Here is a 26,183-nt window from a genome sequence, read left to right on the forward strand (position 1 = left end):
GGGCGAAAAACTGGGGCAACTGGGGTTTTAGATGTTCCCGGAAGTGACGGAAATTCTCCAGCTGAAAATTTGAAACCTGGAGGTGAGGATTTTTTGGTATTTCCGCCATTTCTTGATTTTGCCAAAGGGTTTTGAGGAGAGTTTTGAACAACAGGAACGTTCTGAGAAGCCTGTTGCTTCAAGTGCCGTTTTGTAACCGCACGCTTCCTTTTCGTTCCTGTTTCAATTATGGTATACTCTTCCCCATCCTCAGAGTCATCGCATTGATCATTATCCGGCAGGGATGCGAAGATATTGTTACTGGTTATAGAGTGGGCCGATGGAACAACAGTCGGAGCGATCTTTTTCAGCATATCTGCATAAGATCGCCTAGACCGTTGTTTCAGGGAGTTTATGGTATGTTTCTCCCGCTCTAGGTACTTCGGGCATGCACTGAGCTCGTGAGGAGCTTGGCCACAAGAGGTACATCTTGGCTCCATATTGCAGGAACCATCGGCATGTTGTTCGCCACACTTACCGCAGCGTGGTTTGTTGCTACAGTAAGGTGCAGTGTGGCCCAACTGCCGGCACTTTTCACAGTGCATAACCGTCGGTACGTAGAGACGGACGGGTAATCGAAGACGCCCAATCACAAGGACGCTTGGTAAGGCTGATCCGGAGAAGGTCACACGAAACGAATTTGACGGCTGTTTTGAGCCATCGGGGAACACTTTGTTCATTTGATTTGCATCAAGAACAGGGGCTAGCGGAACGGCACGATTTTTAAACCCACCAGCTCCTGACATGATGTCTGCGCGAGTCAAGTTATGCTCCGTGACCACTCCATAACATTCGACCTCTCGACTGGGAATGTAGACTCTGTACTCCATCAAAAAGAGCTCAAAGGCAGCAATTTTATTCGCCTGGTCGCGGTCACCGACTGTGACACGCAACTTATCACGGCTGGGTGAATCTATCTCGAGGATACCTCGAAACGATTTTGCCAGATCCCTTTCAATTTGAAGTTTGTTCAATGGTTTACCATTCGCTTTGGGCCGAAAGAAAACCAGAAAGGGACCCTTAGATCCGGGTGGGTAAGCTTTATGGCGGGGGGGCGCCGGGTTGGAGGAGGAACCAGAGGGGGGAAACGCATGGGATTGGCTTAAACTGCCGGGCAGACCAGAATTAGTAACCATTTGCTTTTGAGACGAATGCGGTAAATCATGAAGAGAGGGATTAACCGTAACATCTCCTGACAATGCAGTACCTGAGTGTACTGGAGGCACAGATGAGGGAGATAAAGGAGGAGAAGGAGTATCATCATCGATGGTCTCCATAGCCTCACTATGTTGGGTTTTTAGAATTTGAGCTATCTGACCCAAAACTAACTCATCGTCAGAAGAGACTAAATATTCCGGCGAGCCCCCGCCAGTATCATTTGGTTCCATTGCGGAGCAATTTTTGCTCTACCGCAAAGGAAGGTCAACACTCTAATGAGCAACTCTAACTCTAACTTCACTTAATTTAATCACACTGTTTTCAAAGGAATTAAATAAAAACCAACTTACGTGCTATAACTAGTATGGCAAGAAATTCCTAATAGTGTAAAATAAAAAAAAAAAATAAAAAAAAAAAATATTGACGAAAAAAAAATATATAACGAAAAAAAAAAATTAACAAGAAAAAAAATTAACGAAGAGAAAAAAAAATAACGAAAAAAGTATTTACAAAAAAAAATGTAATAATAAAAAAAGAGAAAAAAATATATATATATTTATTTACAAAAAAAAAAAATAAATAAATAAAGCGGAAAAAAAACTAATTAATTGAGCAATAAAACACTCCGAGACCACTGTGTCACACGGTGTGTGAATATTACTCCAACACAATGTTTTGAAAAAATTATCAAAAAATATGCCAATTAATTGAGCGAAAGAGCACTTCGAGACCACTGTGAGAATATCACTCTAACAACGGGGACTAACAGCAACCAAGTAATGCGGATGGTATGGAACTGGAGAGGAACAATACCTACAATCTCCTTTCTGCTGCTTTAGCTGCGAGGACAGATGTACCGGCGTGGTGCGATCGTCTATTTCTGCAGCTTGTTTTGATGCGATGAAACGATGACGCCGATCGCCTTTGTTCTGCCACGTGGTGCGAATTAGATGGTGCCTCTTGTGGTATTATTGCCACCGATTAATGCTGGTGGTGATGTGGTTAAAGATGTTCAGTCTACCAAACTGGGCTCGGCCAATGGTAGCTGCTCCTTGTGCGGGTGCACTATCGGCAATATGCTTTCCAATCGTAGCCAGGAAAAAAACCATATACTTGGAAAAAACACTGGTGAACTTCGGTTTCGGTATGTCACAAAGCGCGATAGTCGACTGACTCGGGCGAGCACTCAACAAGGAATGGACAGCGCGCTTCGACGGCGAAGTATTCACTGAAGCCCTGAGGCGCGAACGAAACACTCTGGACCTAAACGGTGAAGAGCTGCTGTGATATCACGAGCATGTGATGCTTCCATGCCGAGAAAAGCCCCTCCTAGAGAGAACAGGCCGCCGGTGTACTGGTGGTGCGAATCAATTGCAAATCTTCCAGCAATCTGCCTTCGGGCTAGACGAAGAATGCAACGCGCACGCACAAAAGAACGCGGTGCAGCATTCAGAGAGGCAAAGTTGGCTCTCAAAAAGGAAATCAAGAGTCGAAAACGGGCTTGCTTTGATAGTCTATGCGAGAGTGCCAATTCAAGTCCATGGGGTGACGCCAACAGAGTGGTAATGGCTAAGATCAAAGGTGCCATAGCGCCCCAAGAGAAGTCGCCCGAGTTACTGCGATCGATAATCGATGTACTCTTCCCGCACCATCCCATAAGCCCATGGCCCCCAGCGCCGTATGCGGCAGATGAAGGAGAAGAAGTGGCGAGAGTAACGAACGAAGAGCTGGCAGAAATCGTGAAATCATTCGCGTCAAACACGGCACCGGGACCTGATGGTATCCCGAATGTTGCCGTACAAGCGACAGTGAACGCGGGTCCGGACATGTTCAGAATCACGATGCAACGCTGCATTGATCAAGGAATCTTCCCAGATGCGCTTCACCGCCTCAAGGTACCGGTGCAGTTGTGTAAGCTTCTAGAAAGCTATTTTGATGGTAGGATTCTACTGTATGACACAGAGGAGGGGCAGAAAAGCGTTTGAATTACCGCGGGAGTACCTCAAGGTTCAATCCTGGGCCGGCTGTTATGAAATGCGATGTACGATGACGTACTGAGGCTGCCCCTTCCGACGGGTGTTAAGATTGTTGGCTTCGTTGGTGAATCGATGGAGGAAGTAGAGTTGACAGCAGCGCACTTTATTTCCATAGTTGAGGAATGAATGAAGTCTAGGAAACTAAGACTGGCCCGTCACAAGACTGAGGTGGTGATTGTCAACAATCGCAAGTCCGAGCAACGGGCGCTTATCTCGGCAGGTGATTGCACCATAGAGACCAAGCGATCCCTTAGGCATCTTGGGGTAATGATCGATGACTAGCTCTGCTTCGCTAGAAACGTTGAATATGCCTGTAAAAGGGCATCTACAGCTATAGCGGCGCTTTCGAGGATGATGTCTAACAACTCTGCTGTAATTGCTAGCAAACGCAAGCTCCTGGCAAGCGTGGCGCTATCCATACTAAGGTATGGAGAACCAATCTGGTCAGAAGCGCTTAGAACGAGCCGAAACCTAAAGCGGTTGGAAAGCACGTACAGGATAATGTGCTTAAGAATAGCAAGTGCATACCAGAAGGTATCTAAAGAGGCGGTGTGCATCATAGCCGGGATGACGCCCATCGGGCTCATCATCAAGGAAGATGTTCAATGCTTCAACCAAAGGTGTACCAGAGGAGTCCGCGACACGTGTAAAGAGTAAACGCTTAGAAGCTGGCAGCAGGAATGGGATAACTCCACTAAGGGTAGATGGACCCATCGGCTAATACCAAATGTGTCAGAGTGGTATGGTAGAAACCATGGGGAAGTGAAATTCCACCTGACGCAATTTCTGTCAGGACATGGTTGCTATAGACAGTACCTGCATAGGTTCGGGCACTCAGAATCTCCTGCGTGCCCCAATTGTGCTGGTGTGGAGGAAACAGCGGAGCATGTCGTGTTCGATTGCCCCCGTTTCATTGTTGTGAGAGGTCGCATGCTCGCTACATGCGGAAGGGACACGTCCCCCGACAATATAATAGAGACAATGTGTGCGAATGAGCCTGTGCATCCTATAAAATATTTGACTTTTACTGTGCGCTCTGTTTTCAAGTTGCCCGTGAGAGAGAGAGCGAGACAGCACCAACACACGGCGTACAGTAAAAGTCATGAGAACAAAAGAATTTATGGCACGTACAGAGGCTCATGCCGAGTGCTGGAATGCAGTATTTAAAACTATGATGTCGGATTCCCATTAAACATTTGACAGTTCAACAGCCGACTGAATTGGTTGAAAAATCGGTCGATTGTTGCACCGACGCTTATGGAAGATTAACACAGGGATCAACCGAATATCACCCGATTTAATAGAGTGGGACGCAATCCTACTAGGTAAATAGGTGGATAAATCGGTATTTTAAGTACAATCCAAGCAAGTTGACCTACTAAACATCAGATTTCCTCGGTCACCCGATTTAATCTAGCGATCAGTCAGTTGATCGCTGTGTTAAACTTCCATAAGCGTCGGTGCAACAATCGACCGATTTTTCAATCAATTTAGTCGGCTGTTGAACTGTCAAATGTTTAATGGGGTTACCATGTTTCTGACCATACATTGAAACGCGTAAGTTCAATCAAATACCTTGGTGTCATCGTGGACAGCAACCTATCATTCCGTGATCATGTCTCATATGTTGTTGGTAAGAGTCTAGGTTTCATTTTTCGTGCCGGGAAACAATTTTTTTATATTTATTGCCTTAATACTTTGTATTGTTCTTTGGTGCGATCTAATCTCGATATGCAGCTAGTGTTTGGCCCCCACAATATCAGAACAGTATTTTACGTATTTAACGAATCCAAAGAAAGTTTATTCGATTTACGTTACGAAATTTACCGTGCACAGATCCGTCACCAGAGTACATAGATAGGTATCAGTAATTTAACCATAATTTACTCTCCACTCGTCGAAACCTTGCTAAACTTTCGTTCCCCTGTGATGTGATACAGTCTAGAGTTGATTGTTCTGAACTGATAGAAAAGTTTAATTTTGATATTCATCGTCGCATACTCCGTTCCCACACATTTTTTCGACTACCTTTGTGTAGAACCAATTACGATAGAATTGAAGTTGTAAATAGTATGTGTCGTTTGTTTAATCAGTACTGTAATGTCTTTGATTATAATCTATCTCGTGCTGTTTTGAAGACTCGCTTTGCTGTAGTGTTAAGTGTCTAGAATAAGATTCGATGTTTGAAAAGATTATGTAAAATTAAGTATTAGATTAAGCTGCGTCTTTGTATCATTTGGAATTGTGTTCTGTTGATATGAAAAAACGGGTAGGTTTTGTGCGTATTTGAGAGAGAGAGGTTCAAATTGTTGGTCTCTACTCAAACGGGTTTTTCCCTACTCCTAAAAAATAAATGAAATCAGTGGCAGTGGTGTAACGACTCAAGAAATAGCTTAGCAAATAGTGAGTGGTAGAACAAGTTCGAGAACAAACAAATGATGTATCTCTAACAGTGATTGTGATTGTTTAAATGTTGTAGAAGTTTTCGATAAAGTGTAAGAGAAAGGTTTTACTAGCGTTAAAAGTTTGTGATACATTAGTGAAAATGCATGTGATTCCATAAATTTTATCTCCCCCCGTTCGATTCCCGATAAAACATGGTTAAGAGGTTCAATCAATTGAATTATTCGTTCAATCATGTAGGTTGAACCAACTACCTGTGCACATATCTTAAATCAACCATACGTAAGATACATTCAAAATCATGACATGTTATTTTTTGTGGGTAAAATCTTCAGGGCTACTCTGTTTCAACTGCTTCAAGCATACGATTTTTGTCAAAGTTGTAGATTTTGAAGACATACAATCTGGGCTGAATTAACAAATGTGGGGCCAAAGCGTTGAGGGGGCCTTTTTCCCAGAAAACAATTGAAAATGCTATAGAATAGACTAAATGATAATTTATAATAACTTTTTGGTTGTTGTTATTATTTTAATTATAATTATAATTGGTATTGTTATAATAATTATAAGCTTTATTAGGGAGATTTCAGCCCGTGGCTGGTTCATCTTCATATGAAAAAAGCATTGGTTATGGTTCTATGAAAGATTCCAATTACCAAAAGATATTTCAAACTGCACCGAATTCTTCATAAGTGTTACTTGTGTAGATTAAATGGGACAAGATACGATAGTATTGATCTTGAACGAGAAGTTTCGTCGGGAAGCTTACAAGATTGATAAAAGCGACGACAGGTACTGTGCAGAACTGGTTGAACATTCCAGGCGAACGCTACAACTCGTTTGAATTTCACCGGAGACTACGACAAAGTGTGATATTGTTCAACATTGCGCTAGAAGCCCTGAAACATTTTCAACACATCCAGACAATAAGTTCGTTTCGCGGATTCGCGTATGTACTTATGGAAATTTAAAGATTTGAATGTTTTGATGATCCGCGTGAAAGTGAATGTGTCAACGATAAAGTACATGTTTGTAGATGGACCTGCTGGAATTTATAGATTTTAAGCTAAAATTACAACAGTTGCACAAATTTCTTAAATTCAAATAATTTGTTCTAATATAGAATGAATAGGTATCTGTTTTAAATCATGGTAGGATTTATCATTATCAATAAAAGTCACATTTTTCATTGATCCTCTGTTTTGCGTTGTTCAGATCTATTGTTACACAGTTTTACTCTTCCAATCCATTAGTGCTTAGTTCAATAATTTCCTCTTCTCGATCTGTTCGTCATATGATAACAAAGAATTCTTATTAGTTAGAAACGGATTAATAAAATGTTTTGCTTTACTCTTAACCATTTGTCTTCAATATTTGTTAAAATGAGCATGGTTTTTTAATTGCTGTGTAGTCTCTTCGATTCAGGCGTCTGTTGCCTACGCAATAAGAAGTATTGTAGAACTTAATTAGCTAATACTCTCAAATCTTCGAAGTCTTCTTTAGATGTTTGTTCTCCTTCTGGACCGTAGTTAGCTACCATCGTGGGAAACCCACCAGCATTGAAACCAATTGCCCCCCAAGAAACACGGGGCACTTGGCTTTCAACATGGCCGTCCGTTGAAATAGCGTCATTTCATTCCACAGTCGTCATCTACAACTGTCCGGTGCGCACGACGCTCAAGGATCTCCGGCGGCACTTTATCAGTATAGCTTTCGTGACCTTCATGCGCTGGGAACAGTCGCCATACGATACCAACACCTGGAAGGTGTACGCCAGCTTCGGCTCGTTCGTGGACGCCTTCAACGCCGTACGCCTGAAGGGCCCGCTGCACAACTACCCGATCTTCAAGCACATGGCTAGCGAGAGGCCGAAGTTCGACTCGCTCGAAACGGTGGAGATCGAGTGTCAGCAAGGTAATTGGCCTTATTTTTGCCTCGGGATGGAGGAACGCTAAAGAATTGTCTCTTTTCGGCACCGTTTCAGATGACGTCTCCGTTACCAAAATGTACAACAGCTTAGTGGGACACGGAGCGATAACTTTTGTGGACAAGGTTGATCATAAACGGTTTTTGGTTATCTGCAGGGATTCTAAAACTGCGAAGAAAATTGTCAACTTGAAAGTTTTGGCCAAAACACCGGTAAAATCATTGTGTAAGTATTTAAAATCGGTTTTTTAAAAGGACAGGTGCTATATAGATGAATGTTCGTTTTGTTAGTGTATCGTGATGTAATGAACCAACAGAATGCTAAAGATCTTCCGGTTAAACAACGTAGTCCACCAAAGGCTGGATCTCCTGAGCGCCAAGAAGAGCGACCGCGGCGACGTAAAGAATCCGGTCGTGATCTTCCAATTCCGATGGATGATTTGATTGACCTGCAGCGACGCATTCTGAACGAGGGCGATGGACATCGTCCTTCACCGCGGGAAGAACGACAACGTCGGGATGATTCAAACGAGTGGGAGCGCGACTTCGAACGCAGCGGTAGACGGTCCTCCAGTCGCAAAGATCATAGAAGGCACTCGATCGATATGGATATCGCTGATGATCAGCCCGACCCGGCACCTGCTCAGCAGCGTTACAGTCCTGAACTCTTTAACGAATTCCAGGAACCGCAATTCGACCAAGGATACAACAACTATTACCTTCGTCAACAGGAAGAAGCTCTAGTGTATACTAATCCTCCCGCTCCGAACATGCTACCGTTGGGAGGCCCACCGAGGGATTTCGTTCAAGGTTGGGCTCCAGGAGGTCCCATGTACGTTCCGCCGGTCATGGTACCCCCTCCTGAAACCAGAAGCGTATTCATTCCACAACCACCGGCTCCAGGCACGGACATTCTCGAAGGTCCTCTAGCGTTGCCGATTCCCAATATAACCATCCATCGTATTCAACCGGAATCGGCGATGCATCCCGTGCCACAGCAGGGAGATCTCCGAAATTACTTAGCTGAGAAGAGAAACACCCGATCGAAGGACACCTACGATCCTACGGAAGAGTTAGGTCATCAGTACGATGATCGCAACTCGGACCGTCCAGTTTCTCCCAAAGAGATTAATCGTATCGAAAATTACATTCGCGAGAAGGAACGGCAAATCCAGAACCGCTTACATCTGCTGGACAAGCAGTTGATCGACGTCGGTGGGTCTTCATCACGTCCCACTCGTCGTTCCCGGGAACGCTCCGTTTCGCCAAGTGATCGTAAAGCGCACAATCGCATCCAGGAGATTCGTGCCGAAAAGGTCAACGTCACCCGTCAGCTCAGCCTATTACGTAATAAGGGCGATCGTGAATCTCGGGAGTTTACCGCTCTGTGCGAACGTCAATCGGCGCTAGACAGAGAGTGCACCGACATTCAGCGGCAGTTGGAAGCGAAGAAACTGTGGCTCGCCGAAAGAGCTCGCTCACTGTCGCGCGAACGCCACGACCAGGAGCAGGCGAAAAATCCACCGACGAAAAGAAGTCCATCGAGGGAGCGGCGCAGTCGAAGCTCATCACGTGGTGCAAGGCGTCGCTTTTCGCGTAGCCGATCCCGTGAATACCGCGCACGGTACAACCGATATCGTCGAAGTCGATCAAGGAACCGCAGATCACACTCGTCCGATCGCCACCGCCGTGATCGGTCCTCATCGAGGGATCGCACTTCACGGCGTCGTTCAAGATCGGTGGAAAGGGGACGTCGCTACAATCGACCTTCCGAGGCTAACATCAAAAGTCCGGAATCGCTTTTGCATGAGATGAGACAATTGGGGCGGCCACGCGAAGGAAAATCCGATCAGTGCGGTAAGTTATTAGAATGCAAAGACTTTCAAAAACAAAATCGAGATATTTTTCCTAACCGAGAACACAATGTTTCAGTTTTCGTTGGTAACGTTGCTAGCGGAGTTCGGGAGGAAGAACTAAAGGCCACCTTTGCCCGTTACGGCCGTATAGTGTTGTGCGATTTCAGCTTTCTGGAGAAGTATGGCGAGGTGTACATCGATTACCATCAGCGGGAGGACGCGTTCAGGGCACTGGAAATGAATCGGGTGAAGATCAATGGCAAGCGGTTGAGAGTGGCGTTGAATTGCCGCAAGCCGGCCAATCGGGACGGGTACAGCGTCATTGTGGAAATGTCGGAACGTAAGTATTTAGCGGTGGCTTGACTTCGATGAAGAACGTTGACTAACGTCGATATCGATCCATGCGATTCTTGTTGCAGCCGTTCCGGAGCGCGATCTGTACGCCCGATTCGATAGTTGTGGCGAAATAGAGTTCATTTGGCATTACGAGAATTCCACCATCGCAACCGTGACCTTCGAGAGACCCGAGTCGACGTTGAAGGCGCTGAACATTCGAGAGCTGCACAACCGCATTCCGATAATCGTCAGGGAGTATGTCGAAAGCGAACGTTGATAAAGCGTTAGTTTTTTAGGTATGAGTTACTATTGATGTCATAGGTTACCAGAAGGTAACGAGCTCAGTCGCAGCCATTATCGCGTAAGTATGTTATTTTGCTAAGAGAGGCATACACTATTCAAATGAATCACCGGAAAATTGAAGTATATTCTCATCAAACGTGTGTAAGATCAGCAGACGCGCTTGGGTTTGCTTCTCCATCTTTTACTTCACAAATGATGCATGCATCTTCAAATAAACTACTTAAAAGTATATCGATTCTCTGTTCAATTACTTCGAAATTTCTTGTTCTGGTCGAAAACACATTGAAACCTTGGATTTATAGTATAATTCTCTTACTGGCTTTGATCATCAATGGCTGTGTTTTTCGCGCCATTCAGCTGTTCTTCTACTACCTTTCAATTACAGTGAGACTGTTTCCGTTCTTATCTCTGCATATTTAAACTCACAGCACGAAACATTTGCATGATACATTAAGTATAATCAATAGAATTTGTATGATTCTTGAACTGTCATCGTATGTACATCACTTCTTCTAGGCGAATCACCCTCATTCACCCCTCGAAAGAGTTGAATTTGCTCCTTACATGATTCCTTGTTGTAAAACGATCTGCAATAAGGTTTCTTCGAGGATTCTTGGAATCTTATTCTTCTTATTGAATCTAATCAGGATATCACACCAGTAATTTGTCAAAGGGTTTCATCATAAGTCATCAAGTAAGTAAGTCTCAAGAGATCTAACAAGACTTCACCAGGATGTGTCTTTTTTTCCTAAATGCCTTTAATCCTTGTATACCTCAATTTTTATCAGAAAATCAACAAATTTAAATCCTCCGCCAAGATATAGACCAGAGCGTTAATGATTAACGGGTCGCAATGATTGATTAAGTGAATAATGATTAAATTCAAGTTTATCGTGATTAATGATTATGATTAATGATTAAATTTTTTGAAGACATGATTAATGATTGTGATTGATGATTAGGCCAAAGTATGATTAATGATTATGATTGATGATTAAATTTCAATTTAAGATGATTAATGAATATGATTAATGATTAAACTCAATATGATTAGTGATTGTGATTAATGATTATGATTAACCCTTACGTGAATAATGTCAATGTTGATCAAAATTTTCAATTTCAAAATAATACTTTTTAAATTATCATTTATCGTATTTATATTGAGAACGTCGCGACCCATTGTGAGCCTGCACTATACTAAATCTCGCCCAGCACGTCGTTGGCGAGTAGTACATGGTCTTTCTATACCTAATAACTAATGCACTCTCGGCTTAGGCATTCAACAGTAGAAACCGTTGTGTCCATGAGTCCGTAGGGTAGAGTTGTGGTGTAGGGGTAACGCGCCCTATCTAGTGAACAAGGAGTCGTGAGCTCGATTCGCACCGAGAAGACGTCTAACTTTATCGCAAATTTCATATCATTTTTTCCCATTTTATCCAATTGAGGAAATATATGTAATGTTTAGTTTTACGATATTTGTTCAAAATTATGTTTTTTAGTCGTCTTCTAACAAAATTCTGTAAATATCAGGATTGATGTTTGTCTTCAGAACTGCGGGTTTCGATTCAAAAATTACGAAAAATAATTCTAATATGCTGTTTATCTTGTGATAAATAAGTTAAATATTATATTGGTAGTTCTGAAACCTAGCTTTCCGAACTTCATGAATTTTGCAAAGAAAGCCATTGATTTCATTCTCAAGAGAATTATTGAAGTATAAGATATCAGATTTTTCCAAAGAATTGTGTTGGAGTATCCAGTTGTTTATATTTTCTGAATCTATGTTAAAGTTTGAACCAAAACCCAAAGTTTCATAATTGTCCGTACCCTGAGACTATTTCAATAATACGTATGAAAATCTCTTATCAATCTACCCGTTTATATTGTTTCAAACAATGTTTTAAAGGAACTTTCGCTCTGCCTTGATCTGAATCTAGATTCCAGTAAAAACGGTTTGAGATTAAAAATTTGCTGTAAAGAAGTTCAAAAGATTTTTATTTCAGATTTATTGCTAACCAATGGAAAATTAAAATAATCCGTTTGTTGCATACTTCAAGGCGTTTAGTGCATACTTTCGAGTATTTAATCATTAGCTTTTGAATGATTAATAATGATTATCAATAAAAATGATGATTAAATGGCATGTCACTATGGCACCGTCTGCAAATCACGTAATACTCGAAGGGAAAGGCAGGCTCATGTGGTACGACTCAAACAAAATTTTGAAAATTCTCATACAGAAAGCTTTACGGAGAGGGGAGAGTTTAAAAATTTTAATTTTTAGCGCTACGTATGCACGTATGCAACGAATGTGCCATAAACATAAAAATGAATGACTTTACTCATTATTGAAGAGGATAATTCAAATGGAAATGCTTTAATGCCCAAGTAAAAATAGTGCAAAAATTAAAACTGAAAAATCAGTTTTCCCTTTTATTTTCTAAATAAAAAAGCTGTGTATTTTCATATTTTTAAAGGAGAAAACTGCTATTTCAGTTTTGAATGTTTTGCCATTTTTACTTAAACTTTAACAGTGGATATCTTCAGGCGATGTAGGATTGAAAACATCAAACGTGAACAAGAACAGCAGGGAGCTTTAAAAAATTTTGTGCAAATTTTCGGATTTTCATACAAAGTATACAATCATCTTATGAACGGCTAGAAAACTAGTGCTTGGTCGAAATTTGGTAATCTGCGCCTATAAGCAGCAATCCTTCAGGTAGAATGGTACTACTCACAAGCGTCCAATCGGGTCTTGGGATTCGGATCAAATACAACTGAGAAAATGCACCGTCGTACATGAAGGAAATATTTAAGGGTCTTTTTTAGTCTTATGGTAACGTCCGCGGATACAAAGCAAAGTCATGCTGTACTTGGTTGAATTTGAAACTTCCTTGAGCATAAGAAATGCAAAATTTATTTATACATTAGAAGGCAATGTTATAAAATTTGTAAAATTTTGTTCAATGATTGATTGATGATCGATTAAGTGTTTGATTTATGATTAAGATTATGATTACTGAATAAAATTGGCGATCTTTATGATTATGATTAATGATTAATGATTAAAACATTATATTGCAATGATAATGATTAGTGATTAATGATTAACTCTTAATTTTTATGATTAATGATTAACATTTTTGATTAATCATAATCATTAATCATTAATCATGATTAAATTTATGATAAATCATTAACGCCCTGATATAGACAAGTAATGATAGTAGCAATGACTTGAAAGACAACAATGATCCTTGGATAGGAATTCGATAAGCCAAGTATGTTTTATCAATAAAAAATGTAATGAATAAGAAACAACCTTTATTGTTCCAAGTAGGGGAAGTGGTGGTAAAATGAACAGGGGTGGTAAAATGAACACCTTGACTTTTATCTAGATTCTAGATTCTAGAAAGAACAAATTTCGATGATTTTTTATCACGCACGGACGATTTATAACATAAAACAGAGTGTTTGAGATGATACGTAGGTCAATTGAAGTGAAAATATTAACGAAAATTAAGATTTTAGAAAATCACGTTTGAAAATTAGAACTGACGTAACTTTTAGCTCGGAAGACTTGAGGTTTTTCAGTGAGGTGAATATCGTCATAGGTCAAATCTGATACCTTTAGAATTCTTTTTGAATGGATTACAGTCATTAATGGATATACCATACCGAAATGGCAATAAAATTTTCAGAAATTTAATTTTGAATTTTGAATTTTGTTCATTTTACCCACATAGTGCAGCTAAAATGAACATTATTACATCGATTTTTACTAGCGACAAAAATATGTGAAAATTCAGCTATTTTAGTATGAATTCGTGTCGCTGCTATAGATAACTTCCCTGTTTTTGATGTTGTGGGGTAGATCCATACAACTTCCTCGTTTTTCTAACAGAAACAAGTTGGTTTCCTTAAGGTGTTTATTTTACCACCCCTTCCCCTATCATTTGAGGATTTTGCAAAAAAAAATCAAGGAGTTATTCCATTAATGTTCAGACTATGATCAGTACCATAAGTATTTTCAAAACATGGCAAGGACTGTAAAGTATGGATAAAATATTTTGGCAAATCTCTTGAAAAATAAAAAAAAAAACTTTTGATCAATTAAACAATGAAACAAATTAAACAATTAATCATCAAACGAATTAGGGAAAAGTGGAAAAGTTTGGCCACCTTAAGGAAATGTTACATACAAAGGTATCGACCGTGATAACTATATTTTGAATCTGTTTACCGGCATATCGGTCTATTTTGCTCGAAGTAAGAGAGAGCATGGAGAAGAAAGCAATAAATACTAGATGGACCGTAAAGGAAAGGCGAGAGAAATTGGATTAGATGTTGAAGAGGGCATATCATATGAAACAGTATTACTTGAAACGTCCTTCCTTTTGGCACATGTCAACTTTGACAGGTACTGGCACCGTTGTTTTTGACGTCATCGTGCAATGCTAATTTAGTTTTTTTTTTTCATCAAAATGTTGATATTTTTATTAGTCGCACTTGTCAAGTATTGCTATCCATGTATTTAAAGCATTCAATCATGAACGTTTTGATTATTTATTTGTAAGAAACTAATTAGGATTTTGTGTGAGGAAAAATGAGGGGTTATAGCATCAAGGTTCTATACATTAGCTGAACAATATTCAAACCGGGGGTATGTAGTGGATTAATGAATTATTACGCTTAATTATAAAGTACACCAACTACAAAAGTATTCCACTTTCATTAACTCTAAATTGCTTTGATATTAAGTGTTGTAAGTCATCCCACATTGGAACATTTTTATAAAAAGTATTTTTATTAAGAAGTTGGTATTATTATTTTGTAAAATGCGAAGTATTTTTGTTTATTTGTTACTAGTTGTCCCGGCAAACTTTGTCTTGCTATCAAGTAGGCTGTTCAAAAACGCTATGAATCTTCCCATACAATATGACAGTTCCATGTACGCTCGTTTTTCCGATTTTCGCGGTGAATAGGCCTTTTCATGTGACAGATCCGTCTATGCATTTGTTTACATCAGTGGAGGACCGCTGCATACACGAGGCTGTCATTTTCATAGAAGAACTGTCAAAGAGCTTCCCGATCAGCTGTTTTGGAACGTCATGTGAATAGGCCTATATCCTGAGATTTCGATACACACAAACACGTCGGAATACTTGACGAACAAAACGAAAATATAATCATTCAAATCCGTTGACCCGTTCGGAAGTCATTTCGTGACATACAAACACCATTCCATTTTTATTAATATAGATAAGAAAGCCATTAATAGTAAGTATTAGTTTTGTAAATTAAATCTAACTTACTAAACTCCGTCAAGTAACAGATTTCAAGAGATTTGAAAGAGTTAAAATAATTCCAATGACAGCTTCAATTGTAACCACTACTTGAATTGTTGGTCACGTGTATTGTAGGACCGATTAAAAATAATTTTTCTCTTGATATTGTGCTTTTTAGTGAAATTTGATTGTAAATTACCATGTGTCTCAAGACACCCCGTCGCACAGTGATGCGAGGGCAAGAAATAGGTAAAAAACAAACTTTCTCTAAAAATTTCTAAAATATGTTTGTATTTTTATACGATAGTTGAATAGTCTTTTACCAAGATCACATTAATATTGAGTAGAAATCGAATTTTTTAGGAGCATTTTGAAGTATATGTCCGAATATATGGAGCAAACTAAATAAAATTCAACTTAGTTTTTAAATGTGAGCACACACTTGAGCTGGGACGGAGCAAAAATCAAAACAAAAGTGATAGCGATTCGGAAGCTTTCAAGCGAATTTTTGGAAATTTATCATGTTTGGCCCCAAGCAGGGAGCATTCGGCCAAACGAGTGCTGCCGGGGGATTTGGCAGCATATTCGGAAGCACCACAGTCACGGCCAGTCCATTCGGGCAGACGAGTACCTCTGGGAAACCGGCGACGACTGGGGCCTTTGGGGCTACGCCCGCTTTTGGCCAACAGGCGACGCCTTCGCTCTTCGGACAAACGCAACCGCAACGCCGCAGGTGGACTGTTCGGGGCGAGTACTACGGGGACACCGGCTTTCGGCGCTCCGGCCACCACCCAGTCCGGATTCGGAGGAAATTCTCCAAAGACAATCTGGATAAAATCGAACTAGAGTCTCTATCCTTTGACAGATATGGGATTTTTTTTTTTGCTGTTTTGGAGCGTCTTGCTGGGTAGTGCTTCGTGAAGCCCAAGCAGGACAGTTCGGTTTTGCGTCGTCCGATAGATTTTGCTCACGGTTTCGCGCGTGGTTTCGACGCCGATTTTTTTTCCTGTTTTGGAGCGTTTTGCTGGGTAGGAATTTGGGAAGGCCCAAGCAAGACGGTTTATTTTCGGTACGCCAAGAAGTTTTGCTGTCAGTGTCAGTTTTGTGTTCAGTCGAGGATGGATTACCAACTGGTGAGTTCGTTTCATGCTTATGATAACACATATTTTCTTGAAAGCGTAACTTTTAAGTAATATTAAAACAAACTTTGTATGGTTCGTCACTATAAGTGTCGGCTTTTTTCTTATACAATTTCAATATACATATATTTTTCTCTTTTTGACATTATTAAAAATTACCTTTTGAATTATTCGACATTGTGAATGTTGACGTATTTTTTTAAACTTCTACCATATCGAGACAAAATGCACAGTAATACTTATATGTAATTTTCAAACAAACTATGTATGGTTCGTCACTACAAGTGTCGGCATTATTCCTGTTTCATATAATTTAAAATATATACATGTAATTTTCAATTTTTGTCATTAATAAAAAAGTCTTTTGAATTGTTCGACAATATAGATGTTGACGTGTTTTTTAAAGCTTCTCCCAAAACTAGCTTTAAATATAAGTCGTATATATCCCCCTTGTCCATGGATCGCATCACCGACCAGAGGTGACTCCCAGATCTTTTCCTCCCTCACTAATAAACACCCTTCCCGTGATGATTGTGGAGATGCAGAGGTATTCTCGGTCTCTAGAAGCAACAATCATTACACCCTAACATTCCTTCCCCATCCCAACTGACTGTAAGGACTTGGCCGGCGCCGTTATTGATCAATAATATTAGATCTGCTAAAATTGCACTTCGAGAGTAAGCGGAAACTCCCATCCCTTATTCATTTGGATCCCAGTGCAATTCTTACCAGTTCCGATCAATCACGGAGTAGCAACCATTGACATGTACAGTCAGTCTATGCTATGCTATGCTATGCTATGCTAAATGTGAGCACACACTTGAACACATATCAAATTAGTCTTGATTTATTTATTTTTTCTGTCAGGTTTTGGTAAATCTTTGACTCATCTTGCGCAACGGATTGGATGGGACAATAGAGTGATGCAAATTTTGAAATTATAGCTCCCCTATGCTTAAACAATTTTAATTATGGTAAGTAGCATCCTCCTAAAATTTGAAGTGATTCGGAAGAAATTTGACTGTGCACACGCCATTTGAAGTTTATATGGAGATTACTATGGAAAACGCCATTCTTTTGTGTTCAGCCCTCTATCTCTTCGTCATAATATTTTATGGAAAAGTGAACACTCTCATCTCATGTGAAAACTTCTCAGCTATAACTTTGCCGAAGACCACTTTTTGATTGGACGTCAGGATAAATTGTTATTCATCATCATAAAGTTGGTTTGCATGTAGCATGCTTCACCAACTGTTCGGCAGGCAACAGTAGTGCTCCTGGCGGGAAGAATAGATCAAAGTAATCCAGGCTACTATGTTCTACAGCAGTGGTGCTCATCCTGCGGCCCGCGGGCCGCATGTGGCTCTCTGAGCCCAAGATTGCGGCCCGCGGAACACTTTAAGAGAAAAGAAGAAAATTCTTATTCTACAATTACAAAAGTGCATAACATTTAGTAAGGACTTCCAATACTTCCAAAGAAATGGGAAAAAAACTCGTACTGGTCTTTATTATTTTTGTGGTTCTTGTTTAAATGTTTTGGGATCTCTTGTCAAATACGTCGTTGGGAAAAATGATATTATCATATGTAACAGTTAAATGACTGATTTAATGCTGAAGAATATGAATATTTTCATAATAATTTCAAAAATCTGGATTTGATCTTGATTCTGAATCTGGTTCGTTCACAATTAATTATTTTCAATGTTTATATTCACAGGCAGAATCTTACAAAAAAAATCAAAACAATTAATCTGCAAATCATTCTGAATCTTTTCTTATCTTTAGAATCTTTAAAATCTTTAGAAAGAAATCGATCGTGCTACATTTTATGTGACACAAAAACTATCAATTGTTGGAAAAACGTTTACTTGGTATTATTGATGCGTTAGTTTTTCAGAACTTGGAGATTCAGAAACTATCTAATTCAGCTGATTTATTGAGCTTATTGCCTGCAACAAACTGCAAAAGCTTTGTGTGTAGTATTTTAAGTGCGCATCTTGAAAATGGTTTCCTGCGAGACGAGCAAATAAACAAAGACCGCACCAATCAGATTCAAATATCGCGGCCCGCTGCACTGATGAAAAATCATGATTTGGCCCGCAACGTGCTCCAGCTTGAGCACCACTGTTCTACAGCAAAAAAGCAGTGTTGCTATTGAAGTAATTAAATAATCATCTCATCATGAAATAGGCTTTGTTATCAATAATAACAAATTATCTTTACGTCCCATCAAAATGTGGTCTTCAGCAAAGTTGTAGCTGGGAAGTTTTCACATGAGATGAGTGTGTTTTCTTTTCCATAAAATATCATGACGAAGAGATAGAGGGCTGAACACAAAAGATTGGCGTTTTCCATAGTAACCATAGTAAACTTCAAATGGCGTGTGCACAGTCAAATTTCTTCCGAATCACTTCAAATTTTGGGAGGATCATTTTCATCATAATTGACATCGTTTAAGCATAGGGGAGCAAAAACTTCAAAATTTGCATCAGTCTAATGGGACAATACTGAGTACGATTATAAATTATTAACTGTAAGGAATACTTCTATTTGAGTGCTAATTAAAAGGCATATTTGTTGAAATCATTCAACAATATAGCTATATAACGATACTGAATGATTCCATTTTCGAGCCATTCACTAACTGGGCTCAAATGCAGCACACCTTGACGAAGCTAATATCACATGTTGATAACATAGAACTCATATATGTATAATCACCTAAAAATGGGTTTAACCATGCGATGACGATAAATAGTTCCAAGAAATACATAATTTGATAAATTAGGGTAAAGAAACTTCATTAGACTTTTTTCCAACTTTTGTATGGACACGAATCACTGTGCGTCGTTATATGTAACCTTGTTTGACGATAGGTTTCTAATATAATCTTGGATTGGATGCATATGAAAATCTGGGCTAGATTATATAATCATGAGCTCAGCTCTCACCTAGTCCTCGGTGACATGCTCAGTACAAATATATATTTCTATTTAAAAAAAAACCTTTTTCATTAATTTACTGTTGTTTGATTTTATGAAGATGGATTTTTATGTGGACTACACGAAATTTGGCCCGCCACCTGTTACTGTTGCTGAGATTTTGCCCGCGTTTCAGAAAGGTTGGGCAGGCCTGATTAGACCATCTCGACGCATTCGATGCACTTGTTCCGTCAACTACAAGAAATGAATGCACCGAAACCACCATCAGGATTCGATGCTAACGGGATATGATCGGCTATCAAGAATTTCGTGTACAAAATTTCTCAAGACACCGATATTGACATGTTCCCTTACATCTTTCAGGTGTATTAAACGCCATAGTTTTATCACTTACAAATTTCTACAGGCAGAGCAGTGGCCACCATACGATTGTACCCCGTTTGGCATAAAGTCGTTTGGCATAAGGTCGTTTGGCATAAAGCCGTTTGGCATAATGGTCGTTTGGCATAATGACCGTTTGGCATAATGGCCGTTTGGCATAATGATTGAGTTAGAATGAATATCGGCATTTTCGAAACTTTTACCGAGATCAGCACCACTGAGCCCATAGCAAAAAGAACATAAAGTGTCGTTGAGTTGTTGCGATATACATATTTGAAAATAGTAAATTGCCAAAGAAAGTTCGCAGTAATTAATTAAGGGAACGCACACATTTTGCTGCAGATCAAGCACTGTCCCAGTTTGTACGTAACATTTGATGAAAATTACTTGGTAGAAGAAGGAAAAATTTTTTTGCAAAATATTAAAAGCTCCTATCCAAAGATCTATTATTGCAGCATAATGCAAAAATAGCCTATATACAAGAGCAGATTATTTTTCGTTTAAAATGTTTACGGCTCTAACACTGTATATCTTCTCACAACATAACTCAAATAAACTACACATTTTTGAAAGAAAATTTATGTGGCAAAACTTTTGAACGATTCAATATAAATTTTGATTTTGAAAGTGTACATTAAAAACGCTGTCTATTCTCGAAAGGAGGGAAAATTTGGTTTTGAAATAATATTTTTCCAGCATATGTTGAAAGGAGATCTTGTGTTTGCAAAAAAATATGTTGAATATTTACAGGTTCTAAAGTAATTATTATTTTAACAGCACATCTTGCAAGAATTGCGAAATATATAAATGGTAAACATTTAGCTTGACTAAATAATATAATTTAAAACAGTATAAATATAAAGAACAGCCTATTTTTAGAAGAAGGCAAAATTTATGATTAAATCAATAGAAGATTGGACGCCAAAAACTATTGCGGCATAGTAAGACGAAAAGACATCAAACATTGCGTTCAGAATCATAGCTCTTGTCCTACTTTTCCCCGAATGTCGTTTCTCTGAATGTCGGTTCCCCGAATGCCAGTTCCTAGAATGACTCGTTTCCCCGAAAAGTGATGCAGTTGAAATAGGTGCTATAATAGTCTTTAGTGGCTGGAAGGTAAACCAGCAAGAACGATAAGCAATCAAAACAAGCTGGTATTCTGTCATTCTTGGCTATACTTATGTTGGCAAAAATATTGAGGACGGTAAAACTCGAAAGAACCGCCAATTAAATAAAGAAGGGTGCATATCGGATGGTCAGTTCGCTAACCACCCTGAAATGTTTAAAGTTACGACAAGTATGAGTGTCACAAACTTTTCGGGGAAGTGGACTTTTTGTTGAAGCGGGATATTCGGGAAACTGGTATTCGGAACACTGGCGTTCGGGGTAATGACATTTGGGGAACCGACATTACGGAAAAAGTAGCACAACCCATCAAATTAACTGCAGTAATCGATTTCTCTTTTCGCTGATAACTTGAGCAGATCAATGTTATCAATTGCCGCCATTTTGTCAGTCTATCAAAAATCTAAAAAAATATCTAAAAAATAAAGAAATCTTAAAAGAACAGCCTATGTATAAAAGAAGGTGAAATTTGTTTCAATTTCAAATGAATAGTTTTTATGCCTATAATTGGTTACATCATATTTAAAAAAAAAATCCGGAAGCGGATTTTAATAAGCGGAACTCAAAAGAAGAATAAATATTTGAAAGAAGGGTAATTTCTGCATAAATTATAAAATATTATTGACAATAACTTTCCTAATATGCTTTAGTTTATTCAAGAGCATATGTTTGTAGAATAAGGTGACATTTTGTATCAATTATTGTCAATTATTGACTCCAAAACAAGCCCGAATCTCATCTTAAGAAATTCTTGGTTTCAGACTCATTATGCCAAATGACTATTATGCCAAACGACCATTATGCCGAACGACCGTTATGCCAAACGACCGTTATGCCAAACGACCATTATGCCAAACGACTTTATGCCAAATGACCATTATGCCAAACGACTTTATGCCAAACAGCTTTATGCCAAACGACTTTATGCCAAATGACCTACCACCCCTCCATACAGAGAGAGCCCATCGCACAAAGCATTACCACGCGACCCTGGATCGGCGCTGTATCCTCCACCAAGCCACCGAACCCGATTTGCATTCTCTCTGTTGTGAACGACCCGCTTTGCAGCGCGCAGTTGAAGGCCGTCCTCGTTCGCCTCGCCTCGCCATCACTAGTGTCATAACGACCCAAAATGCAACCATGTGCACTAACGTTCGTTTTGCATGGCCGTTTGCCTATACCTACCTACCGACCAAATGCAACAGCATACAGGCTCAGTTCGGAAAAAGCCGCTTCGTCGCCATGCCGCACTTTATACTGACGACTGCTATTCTCATATCTCGCTCAGCCACGGTGTACCTATTCGATCGAAGAACTTCGCACGTCATTGCCGCCAGCAGCACGCGCCAATAGCCTTCACAGCCAGAAGGCCACCCTCTTCAAAGTTTTGTGAGTACCTTTGGGTACCTCGTCTGCTGCTCTAAACACCTTTCAACTGTCGATACTTAATAAATACATGTGAAGATTGAAAAGTGTGCCGTAGGGGTTGGCAAATGATGGGTGAAGATGAGAAATCAAACCTCCCACGCAACGTCCCCGCTGTCGGAACGTGTTGTCGAAGGTGATCTTCAATCAACGTTCGTCCTTCTCGAGTCATCGCGCGATTCTCGCCGATGCACAGAGGAGTAACTAGAACAAAATCGTGGCCATTATTTCAAGTTTGAAAATTGTGATGTTTGATCGCGCTGCATTTTTTAAACATAGCTAAGATCATGCCTCAGTTGTGGTTACATATATCAAAAAACAATAGGTTTATACCTATAACAGATGTTCTCAATTTTTCGAAGTTCGAAAAACATATTGCGGACCCCTGAAAATAAATGATCTTGAAATCAAAGCATGGAAACGATGCCCAAATTATACAGTCAAACCTCCATGAGTCGATATTGAAGGGACCATCGACTCATGGAAATATCGAGTCATGGAACAGCTATTCTTTGGAAAGCTGTTTTAAGGGACCATCATAGTAACCATGATTTTATGTTTTTAGTATGGTTCCATGAGTCGATATCGAGTAATGGAACATCGACTCATGGAGGGATGACTGTAACTCCAATGATCTTAATTTAGCTCAAAAACAGATTGAATAACTGAAGCAGTTATATCTTGCGAGATTTCTGCGTATGGTCTCGTCAAGTACCAAAAAGATCAATCGGATGCTCTTCACAAGATTAGTGAAAATCTGCCAAAGACCTCGGAATAAAACATACTTGGCAGACAAACCTAAAAATTGCCTCACCACTGATAATGTAAGAATTTTGCTATGAACTTCGGTAAAAATTTAGCCAGGAGTCTTGCAATTACAGTTCTGGACAGAATAACATAATTTGTCGTTATTTTTACAAAAATGTCATCTTTGGATGCTTGGATCTCTGTATCTCAAGTTTAAAGTCATCATAAATCTCTCATTTTGACCATTTTGTATAAAATCTAACCTCCTAAGCGTATCTTGCCCAAATAAAAATCGAATGCCTACTTGGGAAGATTCGAACAAAAATCTTGCCAGCAATTCATTAAGAGTATGTATAAGATTACTTCTCCATTAATCATCCCATTTTTCGAATTTTCAATAAGATTTGAATGTTTCCTCAGATATTCCTCAAGAATTTTACCAGTAATCCAAGAATGTCTTGCCAGGATTTAAAAAAAAATTAGGTATCCATTAGAAATCAGTTCCTGAAGCTACATATTTTAGGAAAGAAGCTCTTTTTCTGATGTGCCAACAGTCGACAATTAGAATTTTCACCAAAAACTCTTAGAAATACAGTTGACTCTCCACATCTCGATGTTCTACATCTCGATATCTCTCCCTAGGTTGATGATTTTTTCGGTCCCATCATTCTGCATACATTTTCACTCTCCATATTTCGATATCCTCCTTATCTTGATTTCTCCCTATCTCGATGTTTTTTTTTCTATCTTTATTAACGAGATTTTTAGCCCTGGGCTAGTTCATCTCGGGACCAACGGCTTTACTTCCCTTCCGAAGGAAGTCGTCACTACTGAAATTTTTAGTGACTATCTCGGGGATAGTATTCGATCCCAGGTCCTCGGCGTGAGAGGCGTGTGTTCTAACCCCTACACCAGGTCCGTCCCCACACCTATCTCGATGTGATTTTCGTTCCCAATTTTCTCTCCGTATGTCGATATGCCCTTTATCAAAGGTTACTAGACTAGATTTTAGAGATTCAAAACAATTTGCGAAGACGAAATGACATCTGTTTGTTTTTAATTTTCCTGGCAACGGAGTGATTTTCAATGAGTTCGATCTCTCCCTATCTCGATGGTCCCTTCGATATCGAGATGTGGAGAGGCGACTGTATTGTCAAAATTGCCGCCCAATTCTACTGATGCTCAATACTACAGATATCATTTGAAAATCTAACGAAAAACTCTGGTGATAAATTTAAGAAGATTTCGTCAATGGTGAATGAATATTTCTCGCCTCGAATTGCCTGAATACTTTGTTCCAATAATGACGTTGGAGGTAATACGTATATTCCGCAGTTTAGAAAAATCATAATCTATATAAATAAAAATGGAATGGTGTTTGTATGTCACGAAATGGCTGGAGAACGGATTATCGGATTTCAAAAATTCTTCCGTAGTTATGTTCCTGAAGTGCTCCGACGTGTTTGTGTGTATAAAATGCTCAGGATATTCACCATGATAGTCGAAACAGTGAGAGTGGACGGGATTGTCATTTTGTATGGACGTGCCATGACGTTTTTTAACAGCCTACTTGATGGCAAGACGAAGTTTGGCGGGACCACTAGTAAGTTATAAAATTATATTATGTGAAGTATCAAAAATCTGGAATGCGGTGATAATGCGGTAATCTGGTAAAGCATGCAAGGTTGGAGACTTCTCACATACATATACTCATTAATAGCAGCACGACACTTATTTGCAATGGCTTAAATTGCTACAAAGTCGTCTCAGCCCCCTGGGGGTCCGCGGACCACTGGTTGGGAACTCTAACCTAGGAATATTAGATGTAGGGAAAGTGTACCAGTTATAGCTATAGTGGTTCCCTTTTTGGCCATATGTGCTTTCTCAAAAACTTTCACATTTCGAATATTTTTTAATGTTTTAACATCAAGATTCATTTGATATCAAACTACTAAAACACAAAGAATGGTTAAAAATTTAAAATAAATAAATTATCACGTATGGCGAAATAGGGAACCATTATGTCCATAACTGGTACATCTACCCTACAGGCATTTAGAATTATCGTTTTCAAATTTTCCAAAAGATAGGGGAATTTACTCTTTGCCATAGGGGCTTTTTGTCGGCCAAATCTTGTGTGTTTTTACAAACTTCAAGCCCAATAGCTATAAGTTTGGGTTGGTTCCATGACGACGAAAACAAAGCCTGCAGTTTTTTTATTTGAAAAAAAACAAAGCATAGGTTCCAAATCTTTTCTGATGAACGACCCAGCTAGCCATTGAGCTTATTTTTCACGACTCACCAGAGGTTTCTGTTTTTATTTTTATTTATTTATTTAGGTTTACATCAACATCATGTCTGGAACTCTATTCAACACATTGAGACCGCATGATGAGTCCTTTGTCGGCGAATACCAAATGTTTACCGTGCGTCAAATCCTAGATAAATTTCGGGAGATCTTGCAGACTCATCATATGCTTGCAAACAACGTACGATTCAGTGAAGAAAAACGAGTTGTGGCAAATTATGTCCGAACATGGTTTTCCGGCGAAGCCGATTAGACTGATTCGTGCAACGCTATTCGGGTGGTAGGCGAGATTTCGTCATCGTTCGTAACCTTAGATGGATTGAAACAGGGTGACGCTCTTTCTTACTTGCTGTTTAACGTAAGTAGCGCTCGAAGGTGCTATCAGGAGAGCCGGTGTGCAGAAAAGCGGTGCCATTATCACACGTTCACATATGCTCCTTGGCTTTGAGGACGATATCGACATCATCGGGATTGACCGTCGGGCAGTGGGAGAGGCGTTCGTGCATTTCAAGAAGGAGACAGCGAGCATCGGACTGACGATCAACACCACAAAGTACATGATACCTAGTGGTCAACGTGGGTCCGAACGTGTTAGTGGTAGCGAAATGGTGCTAGGTGGTGAAACGATTGAAGTGGTGGGAGTATTTGTATATCTCGGAACACTAGTGACGTGCGGTAATGACGTTACCCGTGAAGTGGAAAGACGACAAAACTCGCGTTGTACAAGACACTGATTCTTCCGGTTATCCTGCAGCATCTGACAGCGTC

At 39.7% G+C, this 26,183-nt stretch overlaps 1 protein-coding gene across 1 annotated transcript in view; it reads left to right on the plus strand.

Moving 5' to 3' along the window:
• Window positions 1-10,286, plus strand: part of LOC5574044 — a 28,190-nt gene extending 17,904 nt beyond the window's left edge. The window contains exons 3-7 of the mRNA XM_021857601.1: window positions 7,281-7,550; window positions 7,621-7,788; window positions 7,854-9,419; window positions 9,495-9,758; window positions 9,838-10,286. Coding sequence (XP_021713293.1) covers window positions 7,281-7,550; window positions 7,621-7,788; window positions 7,854-9,419; window positions 9,495-9,758; window positions 9,838-10,031 — 2,462 coding nt within the window. The 3' untranslated portion in view covers window positions 10,032-10,286. The remainder of the gene's footprint in view (window positions 1-7,280; window positions 7,551-7,620; window positions 7,789-7,853; window positions 9,420-9,494; window positions 9,759-9,837) is intronic.
• Window positions 10,287-26,183: the final 15,897 nt, after the last annotated feature.

The sequence above is a fragment of the Aedes aegypti genome, chromosome 1 (genome assembly GCF_002204515.2).
Source record: "Aedes aegypti strain LVP_AGWG chromosome 1, AaegL5.0 Primary Assembly, whole genome shotgun sequence".
Lineage (NCBI taxonomy): Eukaryota > Metazoa > Arthropoda > Insecta > Diptera > Culicidae > Aedes > Aedes aegypti.